Below are 26,413 nucleotides of genomic sequence, written 5' to 3' on the forward strand. Positions count from 1 at the left end.
TAAACTAAGGTTGTTTGTGAAGTCATTTTGCAAGTTTTAAACTTTTAAACTTAGTTATTCTAGATTAAAGTCAATTTTATTAGTTGTGGGGCCTGTTTATCCTGTTATCTCTGATAGTGGTTATGTATGCATTTTGAAACAAGATCTTAAATTAGGAAGAACAATTCATGTGTAACGTAAATGTCACACCAAGAAGTTTTCTTTTAAATGTTGTTAACAGGCTGTTAGTTTCTATAAGCCAAATAAAGTTGGAAACTGCGTGTGAACTACATGCCAAAAGCAATGAATAATTTATGAAAGTATCTGTGATTATATTCATTGTCTTAATAGTTCACAAAGAGCACAAGAACTTTGTTTATATCCTTTGTGTTATTTCTGAAAATCTGCAAAACCTACAGTTGTTTTTACCCCATACCTCCTTAAAACCAAGTCTGGAGTTTAATGGGGTTAATTCTTAACTGTCTGATATTTCTGAATTTATTGAAGTTAGGGATTATGTGTTTAGAAATTACCTTAAAGTTTCAGTCACATTATTTTGTGTCTTTGAAGGCATGATTTCAGCCAAATACATACTTTGTGACATGCTTACATGACTAACCTAAAATTAGTCTCAATGTCCATTAGTTTTAAGAGATAAAGCTCTAATTTGTACAAATTTCTTTTCTAGTATTATAATGACTATGGAGATATCATCAAAGAAACGATGAGTAAAACAAGGCAGATAGACAAAATTCAGTGTGCAAAGACCCTTATTCTCAGTTTGCAACAGGTAAGACATTAAGAGTACCAGCTTTAGGCTAACATAATTAACACTTAATTTTCTTTTTTTTTCTTTTTTTCGTGAGGAAGATCAGCCCTGAGCTAACATCTGATGCCAATCCTCCTCTTTTTTTCTGAGGAATTCTGGCCCTGAGCTAACATCCGTGCCCATCTTCCTCTACTTTGTATGGGACGGTGCCACGGCATGGCTCGACAAGCAGTGCGTTGGTGCGCACCCAGGATCCGAACTGGCGAACCCTGGGCTGCCACACAGTGGAGCGCGGGCACTTAACCGCTTGTGCCACTGGGCTGGCCCCAACACTTAATTTTTAAGATAACAGTAGAAAACTGGGCAAAGGATGCATATAGACAATAATTCATAAAAGTAAAAATACAAGATATTCAGTTTCGCTAGTAGACATTTGTGCAAGTGAGATGATTTTTTGCTTTCAGACTGGTAAGATTAGCAAAACCTATAGGTGTCTAAGGTATTGGGAAAATAGGTACTGCCAGCAGTATATATTGGTACAACCTTCCTGGTAGGCAGTTTGGCAATATATGTCAACGTTTATAATGTTTATGCCATTTGAAACAGCAATTCTACTTTTAAAAAGTTATCCAAGGTGGTAATAAGACAAGTTTGCAAAAATGGGTGTACAAGATTGTACATAGCAACATCGTTTATAATAGGAAGAAATTAGAAATAATCCATATGTTCCTCAATAGGATATTAAGTAAATATATTGTATAGTGCATCTCTGCAATGGTTATTGCATAGCACCTAAAATTAGTGTAGATCTGTATTCATTGATGTATAAAGATCTCTACAATATATAGTTTGAGAATAAAATAAAAACGATTATAGTATAGCATCCCTATAAACTTGTACATATCTCTATATCTATCTGGAAAAATAATCACCAAAATGTTAGCTGTGGTTAACTTGCTTTGGTAGGTTTCAGGTGAGTTTTACTTTTTTCTTTGTACATTTCCGTATTTATTTTAATAAGCATTTATCAGTCTTATCAAAACGCATCAGTCATTTGCATTTTGCCTGTGGTGAGGCAGGTTTAATTAGGAAAAATCATTTGCTTTAGTATACTTTTTTCTCTGGAGACCAAATGCATGCAAAACAATCTAATCCATTTCAATTTGATAAATTTTCTTGCTTTTTAGTAATCTAGGTATGAAAGTTCTTAATTTCATTTGCATATTGGGATATTCTTTATTAAAATTACGGTAGAATTTTAAAGATTTTTAAAGATAGCATTTAAATAACTTTTCTTTTGCTATAAAATAATAGCTACTTGCTCTAGAAAGTTTAGGAAATAGAGGGACTAGAAAAAATACAACTTATCCTTAATTTTTTTCACTTAACAATGGTTTTAGTTTTTAATAGCCTACTTAGTTTTTTATGCCTGTATGAAATTTTACTTTTTACAAAATTTAAGTTATATTGTGCATTCTATTTTGCAATCCTGAATTTTTCATTTTAATAAATTCCAAATACTTTCATGCCATTAAATGACTGTATAGTACTCCATTTTACAGAGGGACCATAATTTAACCAAGATCTCTTCTTGTTTGATGTTGAGGTCTTTTATAATCCTTGCCATTATAAATAGCACTAAAACAAAACATTTTTGCATCTATGTATTATGCACAAATGTTGTTATTATTATTATTCCTTTCGGATAAAGTCTGATAATTAGAATTGCTTAGTCAAAAGACATCAAAATTCTAAAGCTTTCACTACCTATTGACAGATTACTCTATAGAAAGAAAGATTATCTCAGTTTATGTTCCCAGCAGATCAGAGTGCTCATAGCACTGTATTCATATCAGTAGTAGCCATTATTTGTTAAAAACCTTGGCAATTTGGTAGTTGAAAAATTGTATTTTGTTTTGCTCACTTAATGATGAAAGTTCTTGATGTGAAAAATCTGAGTAACAGAACCTAATAATTAAGTGAGTTTCTTTTTCTTTACATTTTTATACGTTAATATCCAATCAATACCAGCAGAGTAGAATTCTGCCGTAACTAAAAGAGTTTCTAATGTCAGTAACTACCTCTAGTCTGAATATATCAGGTGCTACAATTTTGGTCATTTGTATCATGTTTTTTAAAATCCATGTTTTAGAATAAAATACGATGCCTCATTTATATAACATCTAGTATATTTTAAATAGGAAATATGGTATTTTAAAAGATGTTAATTCCATAGTTATCAAAAAACTTTAACAAGCTTTCTTTCTTGCCAAACAGCTTTTTAATGAAATGATACAGGAAAATGGCTATAATTTTGATAGATCATCCTCAACATTCAGTGGCATAAAAGAACTTGCTCGACGTTTTGCTTTAACTTTTGGACTGGATCAACTGAAAACGAGAGAAGCCATTGCTATGCTACACAAGTAATCGCCAAATATTTTATTCAGCTGTCCTGTTTTTAATCATGAAATTTTTTTGTATCTAGCTGTTTTGTTTAGAATAACCAAATGCAATTGATGCTTTATTATTTGTTTACAAATCTGTGGTGTATCTCCTTTCTTAAGTTAAGAACTAGTTATAATACTGTCTCTATTAACACGAGTCGAGACTAAAAGTCCTTTTATGGAAAGTCTTTGCTTTAATTAAAACCACACAAAGTCTTTATAAATTATGTGAAGAAAAACAGCATATATTCATCAGGTATTACAAAATCTCTTTTAACAGCTTTTGTCATAATTGCGCTGCTAGGTAGAGAAATTTTTGAGATTTAATTCAAGTTTTTTCTTTCTGGTTCTGTTCTCTATTTTGTAGTGACCTCTTCCCTTGTTTTGAGCCACAACCTTCTGTCTGTCTGCAAATTTTCTTTACCTTATCCAAATTGGAACATCATCTGATTTTATTTTGGGCATATGGTTTAGTGATTAGTTATGCGTTTAAGTATGAGTATATTTTAGAGCTTTAACATAACCAACACATGGATGTTAATACCCTTTATCTCTTAATTGTGGATAAAGAGCCTGGCCTTTGGGAAACTCAAGAGGCTTGGGATTGTCTTTCATTGAAAGCTCTCTGTTTTATTTGTGTCTCTTTTGCTCCTCTTGCTTATTTAGTTGTAAAAGTGTTAAATGTCTCCCTACAGACATTTTTCTGTTCTCTAAGTTAGTCTCATACCTTCCCCAACTTGAATTCACTCTCTCCTTTCACTTTGCTATAAAAATCTCAAATTCCTTTTTATGCCTTTTAATACATTGGATGCTAATTTTAGGAAGTAGTATATTGTTTTCTTGATGTAATAGCCTTCCTTTTTTCCTCCTCAATTTCATCTGGATTGTTTTTTATACAATTATATTTATGATAAGAGTATAATGTGGGTTGTTGTTTTGATTGATAGAGATATTTATTGTTAAATAAATATAGTTAAAATGGGCCGAGTGGAGTTTAATTTTTAAACTTTACTCGTAAATAAATCATTACAAATAGTCTAATCATTATTTTTAAGTTAATCCTATATGTTATAGTAGGTCTCCTTTATGTTTTCAAAAATACAGAAAATGTATCGATTATTATGTGAGAGAATTTGGGTTATTTTCTATGGAAAAGAGAACCGAGGAAAGAATGTTGATATACCAAACCGCATTCGAACTAAAGGCTAGCTGGTGTGTGTGTGTCTGTCTGGGTTTGTTTTGTTTTAGAGTAATCGTGAAATAAAATGTAAATATATTTGTCCATTTTCACACTAGAGCCTCCTTATTCTCTCTGTTCCTCAGATTAAATGCACAGCAAAGGAAACATCTTAGTAGTGGAATGAAAGTGTAGAGAGACATTTCCTTTGTAAGTTATTAAATTTTGTATCATAGTCCCTTAAATATTTGTCTTTTTTTCTTGTTGCAGAGATGGCATAGAATTTGCTTTTAAAGAGCCTAATCCACAAGGAGAGAGCCACCCACCTTTAAATTTGGCATTTCTTGATATTCTGAGTGAATTTTCTTCTAAACTACTCCGACAAGACAAAAGAACGGTGTATGTATTTGCTAGAAATACTCTATTTAATTTTGTTTCACAATCCTTAAAGATCACTTATTATACTTGGTTTCTCTCTCCTTTTACACGCACAGATTAGAATTGTAGGATTGCATTAATGCACAAAAAACATTATACTTCAGAAATTGTATAGTTTAAGGATTATAACTATATTTTATGCATAATACTCCATTTTAATTCTGTGAGTTCTCCTCATAGTATAGTTGTGGTTTTAGAGGTGTAACTTGAATGCTTTATGTATTCTTATTTGCATTCTTGGCTTAGCCTAACCAAAGAGGGAGCATTTAACAGACAATAATATTGGTGATCCAACAAGAACATCTTAGTCTGTGTCCTGAGCTGTGACTACACTAGAAAGTAGAAGTCCCCTTTTTATCTTTTTTAATTTCATTTAATGTGAGAATCTTGATAGAGACAAAATTGCTCATCAGTGTACCAGTGAGGCTAAGATTGAGTAGTGAAGTACTATGCCTGTGCTCATATAGCTAGGGGTTGGTAGAACTGGGACTAGAACCCAAATTGTGTGATTTTAAATCCAGTCCACTTTCCAGAAATATGTCTTGGGTTTGTTCTTCTAGCAGAAGACCTGAAAAGTTAGGATAGAACAGAATCATCTTGAGAAAGAAAACACTTACATCCTTCAATTGTTACTGTATGCTTTGAGGAAATGTAGACTATCAACCGTTATTTTGTTTCATTCTAATTTACTTTGCTTTCTATTTAATTCTGATGGAATCATTGAATGTTCCATATGGTATGTGAGCCTTAAGATTATTAGGAGGAATAAAGAAAAAAAAGCTATGGCAGTTTTATGTATCACAACTAATGGTTTCTACTTCTTTTTAAGGTATGTTTACTTGGAAAAGTTCATGACCTTTCAGATGTCACTCCGAAGAGAAGATGTGTGGCTTCCACTGATGTCTTACCGAAATTCTTTGCTAGCTGGTGGTGATGATGACACCATGTCAGTCATTAGTGGAATTAGCAGTCGGGGGTCAACTGTGCGGAGTAAAAAATCAAAACCATCTACAGGAAAACGGAAAGTGGTTGAAGGCATGCAGCTTGCACTGAGTAAGAATATAGTTTTTTCTCTTTATATTTATCCCTTACGTTTACTAACTTAGTCATTAAGGTTCACCTTATTTTTTTACTTGAGATACATGTTGTTAAATAATATCTCGCACAGTGTGTCCAGTTATGTGTAAATATACTCTTTTAAGCACTTATATACATAAACTCAGTTCTCACAACTTGTTAGGTACATCCTCATTTTCCAGATGAGAAATCTAGTACAGAGAGGTTAAGTAATTTATCTAAGGTCACACAGAGGTGAAGTAGCAGAGCCAGGCAGTCTCACTCTAGAGTGCCTGCTTTTTAATCACTGTGCTATACTGTATGCATAGGATATGGACTCAGTATTGTAGAGCTAATCATTACCGAAAAGATCAGATCATCTAGTTTAAGTGGAGCAACAGATTCAGAACGTTGCAACTTTTGAATTTCTATGAAGAGGTCATTAATCATGAAGAACTTTATAGAAATACAAATTGCTGTCTGTACTCTTAGAGGTAGCAATGTGTTATGATGCTTGCATCTCTTGGACTCTTAGCACTCCAGGGTTGGTTCAAAATGGGCCTGGGGACTTTTTTCCTTTCCTTAGGAACCTTTAAACAGATGAACCTAGTTGTCAAAATTTGTTCCAGTTATTATTGCTGAGTAACAAACTACCCCCAAACTTAGGACATAGCAGGGATATGATTTCTGGTGTTTCGTCTAGGAAGACTCAGAGGCTGGTGACCAGAATTGTATGGGGGTATCTTCACTTACAGATATATCTGATGCTGGCTGTCAGCTGGGACCTCAGCTGGATTGTCTGTCAGAACAACTACGTGTGACCTCTCCTGCCAGAACGCCTACATGTGACCTCTCCATGTGGCTGTTTGGCTTCCTCATAGCATGTGACTGGGTTCCAAGAGCAAGTGTCTCAAGAGACAGGAAGTGGAAGCTGCTAGTTTCTTAAGGCCAGAAACTGGCATAGAATAATTTCCACCATATTCTGTTGACCAAGCAATCACAGGGCCCAGATTCAAGAGGATGGGAGGATGGGACACAATCCGCCACCTCTTAATGTGAGGAGTGTCAAAGATTTGGGGGCCATATTTTTAAATTGCCACGTAATTTCTCAGCCATCATCAGGTGTGTAGTGTTTAAAACTTGATTGTCCCATGGATTAATGGTTTTATATCTTTTGTCCAATAATGTAAAGGCATAAACTTATAACTTGTACAACCTTAGATTTGGATTTGGTTGATTATATAGTCCCAACATCCCAGTCAATGGGGAAAATTTAGTTTACAGTGTCCTTGACCAGTTAAAATAGTTAGGGCTGATGGTTTATAGGAAGTTAAATAAATTTTCCTTTTTTAAAATGGAAAAGTTATCAAATTAAAAGATGATGTTTCCTACACATTACTATAAATTTTAAAAAGTTTTTCTCATCTGAATAGTTTGTAGTTACAGATTTGTGCTGGGCCATCAAAATCTCCTTTTTCTTAGATTTCATGGAGCACATATGAGTTGGTATTTACATAACATCTTAAAGATGGATTATCAAATCAGATACTTCAATTTTTATAGAAAGAGTCAATGTTCTCTTTGTTTAGGTTTTTGGAGAGGGCCATAGAAATTGAGGCATTACTAAGTTAAAAGAAGGAAGGATAAATACTGATAAGTTGGCCAGATAGTTGGAGTTTTGAAGACAAAATTGGAGCCTTAAGAATGTAAAGGCTGATGTAATTATATTGCAGATTATGAAATTTATGTCTAATCCATCTATTACTAGGGAGTTATTAGCACATTTTTCTTTCCACTCTTCCCTTAAAAACTTACATATATATAAGCACATAAGTAATATTCTAATAAAATAGTTTTCCTCCAAATTCATGTTCAGTCAGTCATCAAGTGCTATTAATTTCACCTCCCAAACCAGTGATTTTAAAGAATTACTATGAATTCAGTCACACTTGCATGTGAATTTGTCGTTTATTAATCATGGAAGCATCTACAGACATTTGAGAACAAGTAGCTTTTGCAGGTGTGAAAGCTGGTCTTTTTAGTCCAGTGCTTAATGCGCATGTGGATTTGTGCTCCCCTTGAAGTTGTTCTTAATGCTTGATCAGTGGTGAGCATCTTATAGACTGGGCACCATTCTCTCATTGTCTCTATTCCTGTTCCCACCTCTAACTCACCTCGGCTGCACAGTTAGCCTCCTAACTAGCCTGTTTGCTCATTAGTCTTCATATTCTTAAGTCCATTCTCCACACTGCCACTGCATACTTTGACTAAAATATGTAACTCACCACATTGCTTCCCTTCCCTAAAACCTTCAGCAGTAGTTCCTTTCACCTTAGCACAGCTTATAAGACTTTCCATAAATTGATTCCTGCCTCTTTATTCAGCCTTACCTTTTGCTGCTTACCCCAGAAATGCCAAACTCTTAGTTTGAAACACATGAAATTGCGATCTTTACACAGTATCTACTCTAGTTAGAAGTCACTGCTGGGTAGCTGGCTCTCATCCCTCACGTTGCTCCCATTCCACCTGTGCTTCCCTCTCTTCTAGCGCTTACCACAGTGTGTTGTAATTGCTGTGTTTTCCTTCTCCACAACTAGACTGTAAGCGCAGGGCAGGGACTGCACCTTACATACCTTTGTATCCCCCTTCCAAGCACTAGCATGTGGAAAGCAACCAGGTGTTTGTTGACCTGAACAGGTTGTATTAGACATCTGATTAGTCAAAATTAGCGACTGAACTTCATTGCTGTTGATTTTCTTTTTCAGCCGAAGAAAGCAGTAGTAGTGACAGTATGTGGCTAAGCAGAGACCAAACACTGCACACCCCAGTTATGATGCAGACACCACAACTCACCTCAACGATTATGAGAGAGCCCAAAAGATTACGACCTGAGGATAGCTTCATGAGTGTCTATCCAATGCAGACTGAACATCATCAAACTCCTCTTGATTATAAGTGAGTACATTTGATCATTTTCTGTACTATAACTTTATTAATTACATAGAAAAAAGTTAAGTTAAAAGAAGAATAAAATTCTCCTTGAAGCACGCAGGTAACATGGATGTTAGCTCAAAGACAACAAGAGGAAGCAAGGCAACAGCAGGAGAGAGCAGCAATGAGCTATGTTAAACTGCGAACTAATCTTCAGCATGCCATGTAAGTGAGAGTGCCTTATTGTCTGAGTCTAGGAAGTTCACTAATTCATTTTAACATATTTTAATGTGTGCCTTATCTAAAAATTTCAGCAAACTCTCTAGAGTAACTAAGCTGAAATAATCAAGGAACTAAAAATTGTTCTTTCCAACAGAAAAAACATCTTTTTAAGTTAAAATATTAACTAGTTAGCTAAAGGACCAATCTTAGGTTGATCTGTTGGAAAAGTTTAAATATGAATCCTTGTTTATTTTGGTACACAGAATTATAGCTAAAACCCAGTTTGTTACATTTTAATTGATTCCCCACCTTAGTTCAGGCCCTCATCTCTCACCTGAACTATTGTATTAGCTTTCTAACTCGTTTTCTTCCCCTCAGATCTCCCATTTATCCTCTCACCAAACCCCTCCCCTCACTCCTCCCACCACCACTCCATCATTCACACTGCCGTCAAGAATTACTGTTCTACAATAAAAATTGTGATCATGTAACTCTTTTACTTAAAACCTTTCCATGGCTCCCCATTGCCTGCAGGATAGAGTTCAAACTCCTTAGCTCATGGCATGCAAGATCTTTCAAAATATAGCCCCTGGCTACATATTGGTATCATATCCCATGCCCTGGCACCTGGTAAAATCATCATAAAAGAACAAGCTTAGGTGTCACCTTATGTGAAGCTGCAGTCATTTATGCTCCCATAACACTATGTATATTCATATTTCTTATACCACTTAGCACATTGTATTGTAATTTGTTTATGAATTTGTCCCTTTCTCTAGACTGTGAGCTCCTCAAGGGCAGGGACCACTTTCATTGCCTGTCAGTGCTTGGCACATAAAAAGTGCTAAGTAAATGTTCATTGAATGAATAAATGTCCAATGCTAAAAAACAATTTGTAGTTTAACTTTTAAATACTTTGTTTTTACTGGAATCTATATGAGACCTTTATAAATCTTTATTAACTTTCGCTCCAAAAGAAATGGCAGACAAGCAATCTTTAGATGATTGGTACAAAGGGGAAGATATGATGATTCTGATTATTTACATTTTTGAGTTTGAAAGCTTTGTATTTGTAACATAATGTGGTATATGTTTTAGTACTAAGAGATAGTGACTGTTACCTTCTCTTTTAAATTTATATTTTGTTTTATTGGTTTTTGAAATGATGAGAATTCCACCTATTTTTCTTAAGAAATGATCATTTACCGCATGAGTGGTAGCCTATTTAAATTCACTTTAGTTATCTCTATGGCGATCTTAAGAACCTCTACAGACAAAGTATAGTCTATCACATGTATAGAGTCTGATCCTAACTTGTCTAATATTGTCATCATCTATGCTATCACTTGGTTCTGTCCCCTATTCTGTTTCTATGGCCACATTCCCCTTAATATATGTTCTTATTTTATGCTGGATTCAACAACTAATTTCTTAGCTTCCAACCAGTCACTAGCCAGTCCAAACATTCCAGAATTCTGCCATGCAATCATTGAGTCCATATCTCTCCCGTGAAGACTTTGCACCAGTATCCAAGATCTTCCACAGCATCTCATTATTCAGTACCATTTATCATTACTTTTGTTTGTAGTTTGTTTTAATTCCCCTTAGAGATAAACTTCCCCAGGTGACTACAAGAGATTATTCCAGTTAAATAATTATTACCAGAAGATTCTTTTGGTTGTTGTAACATAAGTGGTCTATTGCCTGATACTTTAGAATATTTTTCTTTTTACAATGATTTTTCTGTAATGGTGTCTGCCCTATAACTGAAAATACTTGCAAATTATTTCTCTTTGTTTTATACAAATGAAATGCAGAATAGATTTCTGGTTTTCCACATAATGCACAAAGCACACATATTCCCTTCACAGTTGCCTCCACCAAATTTAGTAAAATTGCCATTTACTATCCAGAACACTTAGGAAATAGGGACCATTGTCAACATAGTTGTCTGGGTAGCCTGGATTAGACATCATGTCTTGAACATAGTATTGTGTAAGTTATAAGCAAGCATTCAGTAAATAATTGATTTGGGGATGGGAGGATCTTTAAATGAGTGAGAAAAGAAGGAAATATTGGCCAAACTGGGGAACAAAAAATCACCCTCAATTTCACTTTTACGCTGACTCGTTTATATTGGTCTGGGCTAATTTGTGAACTTGAAATTTGAGTTTATTCCTTATAATTATGTGATAGCATGCAGAATTTTTGGTCTTAATTTTTATTTTACCTTTCTATATATGTCTTAGTTTTGAGTTTCATAGGACACAGAATCCAAGTTTCAGCATAAATGTTGCTCATTTTTTTCTCAAGCAGAATTAATCTCTTTTTTCAGTATATCTTTATACCACTTGGTGCATATTTCTCTTGCAGTATTTATCACATTTTGTCATAATTAATTATCTCTGTTTCCCATAGTAGACTGTGAGCTCCTTGAGGGCAGGAACCATGTCTTATTCATCTTTTTTTTTTGCATCCATAGGCCACAGTAGAAGTCTGGCACATAATAGGCACTGGATGAATGAATGAGTGCGTGGTACACATTAGGTACTGAGTGAATGAGTGAATGATGGGTAATATTAACATTATATATTAATGAAAATATATGTATTCTGAAAATGTCATTTCTCTGGTCTCTGTTTTATATTTGTTTATTAATTTGTACCCTGCCTACTATCAAAAAGGATTTGAGGTATCTTGTCTGTTCCCATGTGGGAAATTCTCATTGAACTTTTTATATGGGATATCAAGACTATCAAGCTAAATGTATTGAAGTAATGTAGAATAAACATATCTCCTTAGCATTTTTAGACAAGTGAACATTGGGGTTTTGACATCATTGACGACATGATCAAATGCCTAATCATTTTCCCTGACCTTTAATTCCATCATTTTCCATTACACTTGAATATAGAGAGCCACATAGTTGCTGCCAATATATTAATAGTCACAACGTTGGTTCGGATCTTGACCTTGTTTTATATTTCTCTAGTCGGCGTGGTACAAGTCTAATGGAAGATGATGAAGAGCCAATCGTTGAAGATGTTATGATGTCCTCAGAAGGGAGGATTGAAGATCTTAATGAGGGAATGGATTTTGACACGATGGATATAGACTTGGTAAGAAACTTAATGATTTCTGTAAGATTTTCAAGTTAGATCCTTTGGAAATTAAGTTGGATATTTACTAGAGGAGAGAAATACTTGCTATGAAAAGTAAGTTTTGCAAAATTATTAAATAAAATAGTTGCCAAGTGTTGAGGTATATGAGAAGGGATTGAGGAGAGGGTGAGGTTGGTGAGGGTGTTAGATCTTAGTTTAAGATGATTAACTTTGAGATTAATTTAGGAATATATAGATTTAAACAATACATTTTGCTTAACGTTGTACTAAGTATCACGACACCTTATAATTTTCCATTTATTTACCTTTGTCAAAACATTATTAACTTGATACTCCGTTATTGAAACAAATTTCCATATCAGATAATAAAGTAAAATTACTTAAACTTGGAAGTTAAATGTATGTGAGGGTATATGCGTTATTGATAATTATATCATATATGTGATTAGGGCTTTATCATATACAAAATGCTTCTAGGTATTTTGTTTTGCCACATGTCTCATTCAACTTTGTGAGGTAGGTTGAAAGGATTTGAGGATATTGAAGCCTAGACAGCCTTATGCAGGGAGACAAAACTAGTAAGCAGTAAAGCTGAGACTTAGCGTAAGCCAGGTCTTCTGATTCTACTTCTCAGTATACCATGGTGTTTTCTCCTTAAAAGGAAGAAATAATTAAATATGGCTTCTCTTCAGAGTAGTGTAATTTGGTGCCTTTAAAGGAAAATGATTTGAGAGAGGCATTATTAAAGTAAAACGAAAAATGAGTTTTCCAGTTTTTATCTTTTAGAATAATTTTCCATGAATGAATTGCTTTTGTATCTTTTAAAACATTCTGTGGTTTGAATATACATATTTAAAGTATTGTAAGGTATACTTGCAACTTATATAGGCTATGTGAAAACTTAATGATCATTAACTTCAATATTTTCAGTTACTCTCTGGCTTATAGATACGGCAAGTGTCAACTTCCTTCCTTTTTTTCCCTTAGCCACCATCAAAGAACAGACGAGAGAGAACAGAACTGAAGCCTGATTTCTTTGATCCAGCTTCAATTATGGATGAATCAGTAGGTTTAATTTAAATGTACCCCAGGATTGCAAAATCAAAAATAAAGGCAATCCCTAAGTTTGAGGTTGAAGAGCTGGGACAGCACATTGAGAATGGGTAAAAACAAGTGGACAGGAGAAAAAGAGGCAGGCAGGAGGGATTTTGAGGGGATGGGAGGGGTGATGCAGTGCTGGTAACAGATTAAAAGTGCCTTTGAATCCCTGACCAACTGGGACTTGAATGTTATGTTAAGGAATTTGGGCTTTTCCTGTAGGTTTGAGTTACCCGTTAAAACATTTTGAGTGAGGGAGTGGCGTGATCAGAATTGTGTTTCAGAAAGATTTCCTTGGCATTTATGGATGGATAGGATGAATGAGAGGAATAATAATCATAATAATAAAAATCTTAGTGTGAACGCATGGTGAAAAATAGAACTTGAACAAAGGCTTTGATAAAAAAGAGAAGGGGATTGAGATAATTAGTTATTGTTAGGTATTGTCAATTCTATTTCTTAAGCACTTCTCATATCAATCCCTGCTGCCATGTTCTCCCCAACAGTGCCTTGGTTCAAGTCCTCCTCAGTTTTCGCTTGGAGTAGCCTTTAAACTGATCTTGCTGCCTCACCCCTCCTTTATATCTCTTTTGAGGTCATCTTTCTAAAATACAAATCTGATCCCCTTCTCATAGTTTTAGGTCTTTCATTGATTTTTTTTCCCCATTGTCATTAAGAAAAAATTTTGGCTCCTCAACCTGGCAAACAAAGCTTTTGTGATCTGCCTCCTTTGCCATCTTAACCTTGACCTTTTCCTTACATTTATCCTGCGCTCCAGCTGTACCAAATCTTGTAGTTCCTCTCAGGCACACTGTGTTTTTTCATGACTCCATGACTTTGTATAAGCTTTTCTCTCTGCCAGAATTGCCCCTTTCCTTTTCCTCCTAGTGAATTCTTCCTTTAATAGTTCGGACATCACCGGTGGAGATTTTGCTGGCCCCTCCGGATAGTTTATTCTCAGCTCCTATAACACTTTGTATACACTTTTATTTTGATAATTACCAGTCTGGTGTAGTGAAATAAGATATTACGTTTTGCTTGATAGACTGAACTCCAGGCAGTGATGATTTTATTCTTTTTGAATTCTGCCTAGCATAATGTTTGGTTTTATTTGTCAAATGAATAAATCCGTTTAAGTGCCCTTCCACCTCACTTTTTAGTGTCTACCCATTTATGCTCTTTCCTCGTATCACCTACTAACTCAGATGATTGTTGTAATGTCCTCTGAGGCCTGCCTTCTGTGCCCCAATTTCTACCATTCTCTCCTTGCCCTCCCCCACCTCATAATCTACTTTCAGATAGCTCTTGGAAGAATTTTGACAAACCAGCTCACACTAATAATAAGGTCAGTTATTTGAGCCAAAAGACACAGTTTGGTAGAGCAGCAGGTATAAAAATCTTTGGACAGGCCACCTTGGGATCCTTTAAATCAGTGTTGCTTAATCTCTAATGTGCATATGAATCATCTGGAGGTAGATTCTGCTTCAGTAGCTCTGGAGTGTGGCCTGAGATTCTGCCTCTCTAACAAGTGCTGTCAATGCTTCAGTTCCGCAGACCATACTTTGAGTAGCATAGGTGACCTAGGCCTACCCTAAGCCTGTAATTTAAGTGCATATTGAGGTATATGGTTCCCTGATAATCTAGGAATATGTATCTTCCCAATTTGTTAAGTAAAACATGAAGGTAGTGATTGTGATGAGGAGTAAAAGAATCTGAAATTTTCAAACAGATATTATGAAATGCATTAATTCAGCATTATATTGAACTAGAAGTTGGTGCTAAAGGGAATAAGATGCTCTCCCTGCCCTCAAGGAGCTCTCGTACCTTTACTATCACTTTGAAATGAAAAGGACGGAAGCTAGTATTTGTGCCTGACACTATGCTGGGCATGATTTAGCTTGATCCTCTCAGCAACCTTGTGAGAAAGGTGATGGGATCCCACTTTTACACCCAAGCAAACTTGGACTGAAGAGGTGGTTCAGTGACTTGCTCAGTTATACACCTTTAGTGTCGGAGTAGTAATTTGATCCGAGTTCTTTTTGATTTAAAAATCTTATGCTGTCTCTACTATTGTACTTCCCAGAACTAAAATTAGACCTCATTTGGAAGAAACACCAAGAAAATTTAAAAATTTTCTGAAATGATTAACTGTAGTCAAAATTGATATGGGCCGTTAGAGATCTTATTTTTTCTTGTGTTCATTTAAAGTCAGGAAAACTTTAGGCATTTGTTGCCTTAGTCACTTACTCGATTTCCAAAAAGGTGTTCTTCACTTCAGATTACAGCCGTGTGTCACTTAATGACGGGGATACGTTCTAAGAAATGCATAGTTAGGCGATTTTTGTCATTGTGCGAACGTCATAGACTGTACTTACACAAACCTAGATGGTATAGCCTACACACCTAGACTATATGGTAGTAATCTTATGGGACCACCGTTGGTTTGTTGTTGACCTAAACGTCATTATGCGGCATGTGACGGTACTAAAATAATGAAATAGCAATGTAAATTATGTGTATATGTTTTTGACATTTAACATCTAGAGAAAACTACAATCTCAGCAAGGCTCAAGATAGGGACCTAATAATTATTTGTTATTTATAGAAAATTTTTGGCATTCTCATGTTTATTGGATGTGTTATAACTAAGAGGATAGTAGTTTAGCTGCTTCTCTTACTAAAATTAGGAAAATGAGCACATTCATCTATACTTGTAGTTTTATAGTATTACCACATGATGGCAGCAGTCACATAACTGAGCACCCAATAATCTTTAAAGGTTCAGGTATCTTCAGAAGTCTTTGACCGTGTGTGTGTGTGTGTGTGTGTGTGTGTGTGTATGTTTAAGTTAATACTAGTTTATTTTTAAATATACATTAAACTTTACCTCATATTATCTGAACAATAATTTAAGAAATAGAAGAATGAAAAATTTTAAATGTAAAAATCTGTGTTTGCGTTTATGCAATAGCCTGCATCTGTTTTTACTCAAGCCTATGATAAGTGAGTCATCAATAGTAAAATAGAGACTTAAATCCTTTTATACCCAGTTCTAAGATTCTCTAATTCTAAGTGAAGGTAACCCAAAGCGTTCTAGTATAGATACTTTAGGTTATTACTAAATAAATCCTAAATATGTCTTTTGTAACATGATATCCACATGATTCAGAAATGGTAATATAAAAACTCTGAGGAGAACAGTTTTGAGTTGCATATACATAAAATTCTAGGTTTATTATTTAGTTAGTTTTATATCTGGAAACAGCATTGGTTTTTCCCTTTGTGCCAATGGTTGCTTTCTGCTACTAGTGGGCCAGTATTGCCACAACACACTGAAGCTTGCTGTTTGTACTTTTAAAATATGTGCTTAAGTGTTTATCAGTGTTAACACCAGAAACAGGGGTAGTTTATGTTAACACAAAAAGAGAACAAGTGTCACTAAGGGCATTCTTCTCTTGTGTTGAGATTTTCTTATTAGAATTACCTGTAGTATAGAATTGGTAGAAGGAAGATTCAGTATAATGGCGCTAATTTAATGTTCTAGTAAGAATCTACTTATAACCTAGTCTGCATAAAAAAAGAGAAAAAAAGTCTGTTCAGGCAGTTTCTAGTTAGGCACTCGGTTTGGAAAGATCTTGAGTTCATCTTCATGCCACACTCTATACTAAGAATTGCTAATTAAGGTTTTACCTCTCATCCATCATCAGACCTCCTCTTGCCCAGAGTCACAGAGTGTTATAGCTAGAAAGGGCCTTGAAATATCATCTAGGCCTCTTTGGTGGAAACATTCTAACCATCCAAACTCTGACTGTAACCAAAAAAGGAGAACCCTGAATCTTGTTGGAGGGTTGGCGAGGACACGGGGTGCATAGTGGTGGTGGTTTTGGTGGATGACAGGTAACAAGTGGGGTGCATTAATCCTCTTTGTTCTTGTCACTGGGGATTCCAAACACTTCACTTAATAATTGACTACAGGGAGGCTACAATCAGATAGATTTTTGTTTCCTGTTCTGAAAATACGTAATTCCTTCAGATCAAAACAATTCGTGAGTTCTATCACTTTTGTTAAAGTGAGATTTACTTAATTTGCAAGTAAGAGCCCTTTGTAATCCCAATCTTAGTTCATTACTTCTGGCTTTAATATCATTTCTTATTAGCTCATTACAGTATTTTATAAAATATTACTTAATTGTCATAGTAAGTGCTGGAATTTTAATTGAATAGCCTAACTCTTAGTCTGTAGAGCTAAAAGTTATATCTTGTTTTCATGAGGGAGAATTGCTCCAATCATCATTTGCTTTTACTTTTTTTAGTTAGTGGCAAGTAATTATTGGATTTTACCTAACATTCTTTTCCCACCTGGAATGTATGGAAAAGCATCAGTATAAGTTAGTTTGCCCAGATTTCACCTTACTTAATTGGATTTCTTAAAATTTGTAGTTCTGTTCATTCACTCAGGCCAGATTTCCTAAAGAATGCTTCCTATTTTCTACGTACTTGTATTGTTCTTGGATGTTTTTGGTCTGCATACTCAAATGCCTTTTTAAAAACTATACCCACTCCACAGTGCAAATGACCAAGTTTGCAAGACATTCTTAAGCTCTTTCCAACAAACCTGTGCTAGAAATGTATGTCAGCAAGCACATTCATTTGTTCATTCAATAAATATTGAGTGCCTATGTTCAGGGCATTATCTAGGCATGAGAGGTGTATTTAAACATATAAATGAGACACGGTCCCTGCTCTTTGTTATATTTATGAGGTAAGTAGCATCTTGATTAGGCCTGAGTAATTATTTCATTATATATTGATGGTCATTTTAATTTTAGAATTACAAATCTGAAGCAAGGGGAATTTTTAAAAGTGGTTTTATTAGCATGTCATTAAAGTTAATATTATCAAGTATCAATGTAATATTTACAGATATATTTTACAAAGAAATGAATGACAATTTTAACGAAGTTTTTTCTCCCTCTCTCTCATTAGGTTCTTGGGGTGTCAATGTTTTAATACCAGTACACAATTAAATCTGTGGTGAAGTCATTTCTAAGTGGAAGAGGAAATTTTAAAATAAAGTGTGGTAGATACAGTGAAATTCTGTACAGATTTTTCTCTAAGGAGAATATGACATGCTTATGCTTACCAAGATCAAGTGCATTGAGGGGCAGTTTTGTTTGCCTGAAAAAAGTAAAGGACAAGTAAACAATTTGATGATAAGCTACAGTTTTTCTTAGAAAGTAAATATTTTATTTATGCTCTGTTAGTTGGCTTTTGAATCGATTATTTCATGCTTTTTTTAAAGAAAATATAACAATCTGAAGAGGCATTTGGTACAGACATGAATTCTCTCACATTTATCTACTGGGTGTACTAAGAAATGATGACCTCTGCTGGATTTCTGTTTACATCCAAGAAACAAAGTTAAGGATGAGTTTATTCCCCTCCCCTGACATAATAGGATAGAATTGTTTTTAGCATTCTAAATTTAAATGCTTAAAACATCAATCAACAAGGCTTTCTTTTAAATATTGTAATTGTGGAGAAAAGTAAACTTATAAGCAGAACTTTTACAATTTTTTCATCTAAAATGTATTTTAAGATATTTTTAAAATCCAAGAGCTTCTCTATACTTTTCAGAAATATCCAGATGCAGTGAACTGCCAGAAGGTAACCAGTCTCAAACATGCTTATCCCATTATCAACCCTGAAAGTTTGCTTGTCCTTTAAGATAAAAATGTAATGTTGTGATATTCCTTCCAGTAGTGCCACTGTATTTTGTCTCCAAATAAAAGAAGCTTATTGTAGTATGTTTGCAGAAAAATTCTAAACAAAAATTATACAGCTTATTAGAGTGTGGGAATAGGGATCTAAATTTTAAATAAAATTATATATATATATAAATTGGTGCTGATTTTATAATTGCGCAGTTTGTTTAGTTTTTTCTTACTTTTAAATTCCAACTTAAAATTATGAGGTTTCAGAAATATATTGAAAGTTTAACAATGTTTAAAAATAGAAAAGCATGAGTGTTCATGCTTTAAAATGATTTTTAAATTTGTATTTTATATTGTTTTATCTATCTGTCTTTGCAAGCAGTCTTCAGGTTAAAGATACTTCTAACAGGTTACAGTACATTTCCTCTGTATGTAAATTAGATGGGATAATAGAATTCATAACCCATAATATTCTTTGAAAGCTAAGCTTTAAACTTCATTTTATGTCCTTTCACAAATAAATTAGTTTAAAACAGAAAGTGGCTACTTGCCATTTTGACATCAACTCATTTTGCGAGGCTTAGGCAGCTAGACATCGTTTAAAACAAAATATTAACTTATATTACATGTATATCTACCTTTTGTCAGTCGTCTCTCAGTTCTTGAGGTATATTATTTTAATCATTCCATGCCTTAATATGCTTGCAATACAAGAATATCTTCAGATGGGTGAATACCAAAAGGCTTCCAGTTCTTAGAGTCGGAAATCAACAAGCATTGGGCTGTGGTAGCCAAAAACCATAGGTTAGCTAAAAGATCATGATAAAATACAATTATTTTATTAAATCATGGTTAATAACAAATGAAACCAGACTTGTCTAACAGATTTTCCATCAACAAATATTGTTATGTGCAAAAATATTGCCTATGTTGTTTTTCACACCACTGCATTTACTAGAACTGCTGAGAGGACTGTATATATGATTTTAAACCTAAGTTGATTTTTTTCCTCCCTCTTGAAAGGAGTACTTCTTTGTGAAAGCAGTTCTTACAGCTTTGTTTTCAACCAGCTAAAAATGTTTTATATATTACTCTAACCTGTTGTCCTCCACATTCTATTGTCCTAATTGTACTGTTTTCTGATTTGTATTTATGTCTTGAGACAGTAACTTTTTGAATAAAAATAAACCTACAGTATGTTGTATGTTTTATCTTTTGTAATTGAAGGAGGAGGGTGGCTATAAATGGTTTAGAAAGTATATCATCACATCTTTTAATGATGTTTGAGTGGGAATAATTTATAGAAAACATTGCCATTTTATATTTTTAATAAATCGTGTATTTTTAAATGAGATTAAATCCCCAATTGGGTTATTACTTTAAAATAGAAACTGCGACCATTATTACTTTAATTTTTATCTGGTATGGGTTAAACACTCTTTAAAATGTCTGCATTGTTCATCCAGCATACATTTGAGTGCCTACTATGTGCTAGACATGTGTTAGAGATCTAACAGTGAACAAGATAGACAAGGTCCCTCCCTCGTAGGTCTAGTGGGTAAACAAGGAAAGAAACAAATAAAATAATTAAACTTGTAATAAGTACTAGGAAGGAAACTAGCGGATTGTGCTGAGCTAGAGAATGAGAGAGAGAGAGAGAGAGAGAGAGAGAGAGAGTGTGTGTGTGTGTGTGTGTATAAAACCTCCCTTAGATAAGGGACTCATGCTTGGAGGTAAGTGAAAGTCAACATTTGAAAAAGAAATGAATTCTTATTGAAAACTCTTATAGTCTTCAACATGTTGAAGTTTGCATGGTACTCTTAAAAATGATTCGTACCAGTGTAACACTAGCACATTGGTCATTTAGGCTAGTTTTTAGATCACGTTATAAGACCGGTCTTCTGTCATTGGTGATTCAGAACTGAACATATTAAATGATAGCTAATAGCTGGGCACTGTTTTAAGTGGTTTACACACAGTAACTTATTAAGTGTCATGACAATAGGTGATAACATGTTATTACCTCCCATCCTATTCCCCCCGCCCCCTTTTTTAAAAAATAAATCAGGAGGCAGTGAGGAAAATGAGGCACAGAGAAGTTAAAATACTTTGGGCAAGGGGCCGGCCCCGTGGCTTAGTGGTTAAGTGCGCGTGCTCTGCTACTGGCCGCCTGGGTTCGGATCCCGGGTTCACACCGACACACTGCTTCTCCGGCCATGCTGAGGCCGCGTCCCACATACAGCAACTAGAAGAACCTGCAGCTATGACATACAACTATCTACTGGGGCTTTGGGGGAAAAATAAAAAAAAAAAAAAGGCCATATAAAATACTTTGGGCAAGTTTATATGGCTGATAAGTGATGGAGTTGACATTCAAGCCCATGCAGTCTAGCTGCATTAAGTCTTGAGAGCATTCAAACTATTTGATACATAAGGATAACATAGATTATTGCATAAAGATAAAATGGCACGTTGTTCGTTGTGCCATGGTGAGGAAATGGAGCATCTTTAAGGAGTCTAGCTGACTATAGAATTGAGTGGTGAGAATCAACACTGTCCTTAATATGCTACCCAGCTGGCTTCTATAAACAGAGTATAAGTTAAATCTGAACCCTGAGCCCATCAATAGGTAGTAGTTAATAGCTTTTAAAGTTGGGAGACTGGGGAAGAACAGCAGGGTAACCCAGAAGAGATGTCTTCAATATCCTGCCACAGAGGGAACTTGTAGGATTCACATGAATGAGTTCCAGGTCAGATAGGTTGTTTTGGTAGCTGTATTGATTCAGCAAAAGAAAATGAGCCAGTAAAGCACAAAGCCTTTGGTTATGAGGAAGCTAGGTGATGAAGTTCACTAAATACCCTTCAGGTCAACAAATCTTACTGACTGCTGTGTGCCTGGCCTTGTGCTAGCTGCTGAGCAGTCAAAGACCAATAAGGCAGACTTTGTTTTCAAGTTGCTTACAGTTCCACTGGGGATTGGGATGCAGATTCACAACTAATAAAATGGAGTATGTTCATTGTTTTTACTGGGTGTTGTAGGAGCCCAGAGGAGGGGCACTAACTGTGGATGTGCTCTGGGAGGCTTCCTATAAGGCTGACAGTTGAAGTTTTTTTCCCCAACGTTTTATTATGAAAAATTTCACACAGCAATGCTGAAATAATTTTACAATGAACATATTTTACTATACTTGCTTTACGCATATCGCTCTATCAATATGTCTCTTTTTTTCTTTTGGTGAGGAAGATTGGCCTTGAGCTAACATCTGTTGCCAATCTTACTTGTTTTCTTTTTGCTTGAGGAAGATTGTCCCCAAGCTAACATCTGTGCCAGTCTTCCTCTACTTTGTATGTGGGATGCCGCCACAGCATGGCTTGACAAGCGGTGTGTAGGTCCGCGCCTGGGATCCGAACTTGCAAACCCTGGGCCGCTGAAGCAGAGCACATGAACTTAACCACTATGTCACCGGGCTGGCTGCAGTATGTCTCATTTTTAAAATGTATTTTAAAGTAAATTGCAAACATGGATACACGACCCACTAAATATTTCAGCATGCATATCATTAGGAGTTTAATATTTGTTTACCGCTTTTTTTTTCTTTTGGAGTAAAAACTCATAAACGATGAAATACACAAACCGTTAAGTATATATTTGCTGAGTTTTAACAAATGCTCAGAGCTGTTTAACTCAAACCCCTATCAAAGATATTAAACATTACTATCAACCCAGAAAGTTCCTTTCTACTCCTTACCCATCAATCCCTGCTTCCATCCATTCTGTGCTGGCAACAACTGTTGTTTCTTTCCACCATAGATCAAATTTGGCTGTCCTAGAACTTGATATGAATGGAATCATATAGTATGTATTCTTTTTGTGCAAGGTTTCTTTCACTCAGGGTTTTTTTGAGATTCATCCATATGTGTATCAACAGTTTGTTTATCCATGCGGTAGTTGAGGAACATCTGGGTTGTTTCAACTTTTTGGCTGTTATGAATAAAGCTGCTACTGGAGTTGAACTTTAAAAGCTGAGAGGTAGGCTGGGTAAAAGGGGGGCAGGATGACCAAGGCTGAGAATTCCAGGCAAAGGGGACAGCGTAAACAACCATCATGGATGTAAGAACTATTTAGTAACTGCTTAGGGGTGAGTGGGGCAAGACTGAAAGATAGTTGGCCATCCACTACGCCACATCAGCTTTAGAAATGAAAAAGGGCATTCGCAACTGGTACCTGTAGTAACTTAAGTATTACATGCAATGTTCTCAGACTTGGCAAATATCCCAAGTAGTAGTAGCAGGGTGCCTTTAAATGAGTTGTGATAGGTTGATTTGTTTAATAATGTGGATGTTTTAGTCACATTAGGCCGTACTGTACCATTGAGAAAAATAATACTTTTCCTATACTTTATCTGTTGTATAGTTGTATTAAAAATGAGCTGTAAATTCCTGAAAAGTAGATTCCTCAATTGACAGCAGTTTTGGGCTGATAGGGCAGACTTAAAATGAAAGGTCAGCTACAATAAGTTTACTTAATTGCTTTTTACTTTACCTTATTTACCCTCTGCTGTCTTAAGTTCAGGATAGGCATGAAGAGTTTAGTGCGTCTTTCGCAAGTTAGATTTTAAATAATTTTACAGTACTTACAGCAAAATTATAACTAATTTTGAAGAAATAATAACCAATATTTGTTGGGTGTTTACCGTGTGCCAAACACTATTCATAGTGCTTCACTGGTAGTTAATTCTTGCAGCAAATTTATAGTTGATGTTATCCACATTTTACAGAGAAGGAAACTGATGCACAGGTTAAATCAACTTGCCTAAGGGCACATAACTCATAAGTGATGGAGCCTAGATTTGAACCCAGGTCATCTGACTCCACAGTCCATGCTCGTAACCACCTCTCTTTATCTTGGTGCTACTAAAGGTACCCACCTACTTGCTTCTGTATTCGTATACACTGCATTTCCTTTTGTTACAGTGGATGAGCTGTTCGTGTATCTGACACCGGATACTCCTCCTCTCCCCTGAATTATCAGTTTTCCCCTCAGCTGGATCATTCCTAACAGCATCTAAACATCTCCCTCTTGCCACTGCCCCATTTTTCTCTTTTTGCTGTCTTGACTTCCTTTTCTCCCACTCTCTCTTGAAGGCACTCCAGTCAGACCTTCATTCCTACCGCTCTGCTGAAACTCTTCAACATCCCAGTGACCTTCATTTTGCCAAATTTTCTTACAGGTATTCTCTCTAAATTATCTACAGAGTCTAGTTTCCTCCTCCAAGTCACAGTCTCTTCCTCTGTGCCCCAGGTTAACCCATCGATGGTAGGTTGAGAGTTGTGCACTCTTGGAGTTTTGGGGATACCTTTGGCAGCCATCTCAGGGAATTGACAGAAAAGTGTTCCCACGTGGCTTTCCCAAAGTCTGTGCAATAGTAATTGAACTTGTAACTGCTATATTAACTCCCCAACCTCCAGAGCTGTCAGGGTCTGGCTTATGCCACATGGAAACTTATCTGTGTTTTCTTGGCTCTCCTTGTTAGTGGAGCAACCAATTTCATCATCTTCCTCTCCTTTGCAAGTGGCTTTGGTAGAGAGTTGAGAGAAGATTGGATGGAGTGTTAAGATTAACCTTGGAGCAGAGCATGGCACTCAATTTCACACCTGCCAAAATCTGTTTGGATCAGATTCACATTTTCTGATTCTAAATTTCTTGGGACCAGTGTCCTTTGTACCAAGTCTCAGTATAAGCGTAGACACATTTAACCAGCTCTTCCACAGCATTTAAAGGTTTATCTGGCATGTTCTAGCACCTTTAAAAGCGTTTTCTTAAGAATTGTCTGCTATGAGAGCCTCAGTGGCCTCTGTATTACTTCAGAAGTCTAAGCTGTTGTAAGAAGAGCCTCAATAGCAATTCAGTGACTTAATACATAAATTTATTTCTCCCTCTGGTAGCAGTTCAGGAAAGCTCTTCCAAATAGGCAGGTGCCTTTTCTCTATATGGTTGTTGTAATGGCAGGCAACTCTGCGATCTTTAATGCACGGCTTCCAAAGTTGTTCGGTCATCACCATTCTAGCCCTTAGGAAGTGGGGAAAGATCACGATGGAGTGCACATGGGAGGTTTTCATGGGTCAGGCCTGAAAGTGGCACCCATTGCTTCTGTTCACATTCCATTAGAGAGAACTTTGTTATATGGCCACACCTAACTTGCAAAGGGGATGGGAAATGTAGCCTAGCCACGTGCCCAGGAAGGAGGGAAGAATGGATTTTGGCAGACCACTGGCAGTCTCTGCCTCAGTCTTTCCCCTCTGGCCATCCATATACATCCTTCTTGACATTCTTAGAACACACTCACCCCCTCTCCCAAGGGAAACAACCCAAAGTCCTATCCAGTTACTACATGTGCTCAAAGTCAAGTTTCTCTGGGTTATGCTCAGTCTTCTTCATCAGGTCCAGATATGGATATCCTCTAACACCCATTATAGAATGGTGGAGCATGGACAGACTAACCATAATGACTCACATTTAGGAAAGGGATGGATGTGAAACTTAGCAGTCACCGGCCCATAGGAAACCTCCTAGACAAAAATTGTGAAGACTACCTGCCCTGGTGGTGGAGGAAGTCCTTTGGTCAGATTCTGGTTCTCTCTGGATGGGATTTCCTTATCCTTTGCCTTCCTTATCCTCCCTCTGGAAGTTTTTCCTTGTCCATTATCCTCCATGGCTGCCTCTGAGTTGGGCACTGCTAAATAGTTTATTTTGTTTGGCAGCATCCACTTCAAGGTACTTGATCTGTATTAATTGGTGTAGGATAGGCTGCTATTACAAGACCCGACAATGGCTTACACGCAGTAGTTTACATAAGAGAGGCTTTGTTCTGCTCTTTTACAGTCCAGCGTGGCTGTTCTATCTAGGTTAGGGTGTCACTCCTCTTTGTGGTTATCCAGGCTGACAATGAGAAGTTCTGTCATTTTTTACAACGATTGTTTTCAGCAGATATATCATTTACTAGAGTTCAATATTTACAGTTTTTTTCTTTTGGTATAAATTTTATATATTAAATGTTTTATTTTGAAATAACGTCAGACTTACAGAAATGTTGCAAGAATTAGTACAAAGAAGTCCCGTATATCCAGATTCCTTAAGTGTTAATGTTTTACCATATTTATCATTCTCTCTCAATGTGTACAGATTTTTTTCTGAAAAGTTTAAAGTTGCAGACATAATGCCCCTTTAGCCCTAAGTAATGTGTATTTCCTAAAATACAAGGATATTTACTTACATAATCACAGTACAATTAACAAAATCAGGAAATTAACATTGACACACTATTATTTAATCTACAGACCTTATTCAAATTCCTCCTACTGTCCAACTAATGTTCTTTATATCAAAAGAAGAACAATATTTGGTCTAGGAACTAATTCATGATGACGTATTGCATAATTGTCATGTCTCTTCAGTCTCT

At 35.7% G+C, this 26,413-nt stretch overlaps 1 protein-coding gene across 6 annotated transcripts in view; it reads left to right on the forward strand.

Annotated features, from left to right (window-relative positions):
• The window catches only part of STAG2 (STAG2 cohesin complex component), a 114,171-nt gene extending 94,024 nt beyond the window's left edge, over positions 1–20,147 (forward strand). For 5 of the 6 annotated variants that reach the window (XM_058536647.1, XM_058536646.1, XM_058536649.1 and 2 more), the window contains 9 exons: positions 668–769; positions 3,026–3,174; positions 4,643–4,771; positions 5,640–5,863; positions 8,632–8,821; positions 8,912–9,022; positions 12,012–12,138; positions 13,129–13,206; positions 18,226–20,147. In XM_058536647.1, the coding sequence (XP_058392630.1) occupies positions 668–769; positions 3,026–3,174; positions 4,643–4,771; positions 5,640–5,863; positions 8,632–8,821; positions 8,912–9,022; positions 12,012–12,138; positions 13,129–13,206; positions 18,226–18,249 (1,134 nt within the window). In that variant the 3' untranslated portion in view covers positions 18,250–20,147. The remainder of the gene's footprint in view (positions 1–667; positions 770–3,025; positions 3,175–4,642; positions 4,772–5,639; positions 5,864–8,631; positions 8,822–8,911; positions 9,023–12,011; positions 12,139–13,128; positions 13,207–18,225) is intronic. The other variant, XM_058536650.1, reaches the window with a different exon arrangement.
• The last annotated feature ends 6,266 nt before the right edge of the window (positions 20,148–26,413 follow it).

Source organism: Diceros bicornis, chromosome X, assembly GCF_020826845.1.
Source record: "Diceros bicornis minor isolate mBicDic1 chromosome X, mDicBic1.mat.cur, whole genome shotgun sequence".
Taxonomy (NCBI): Eukaryota; Metazoa; Chordata; class Mammalia; order Perissodactyla; family Rhinocerotidae; genus Diceros; species Diceros bicornis.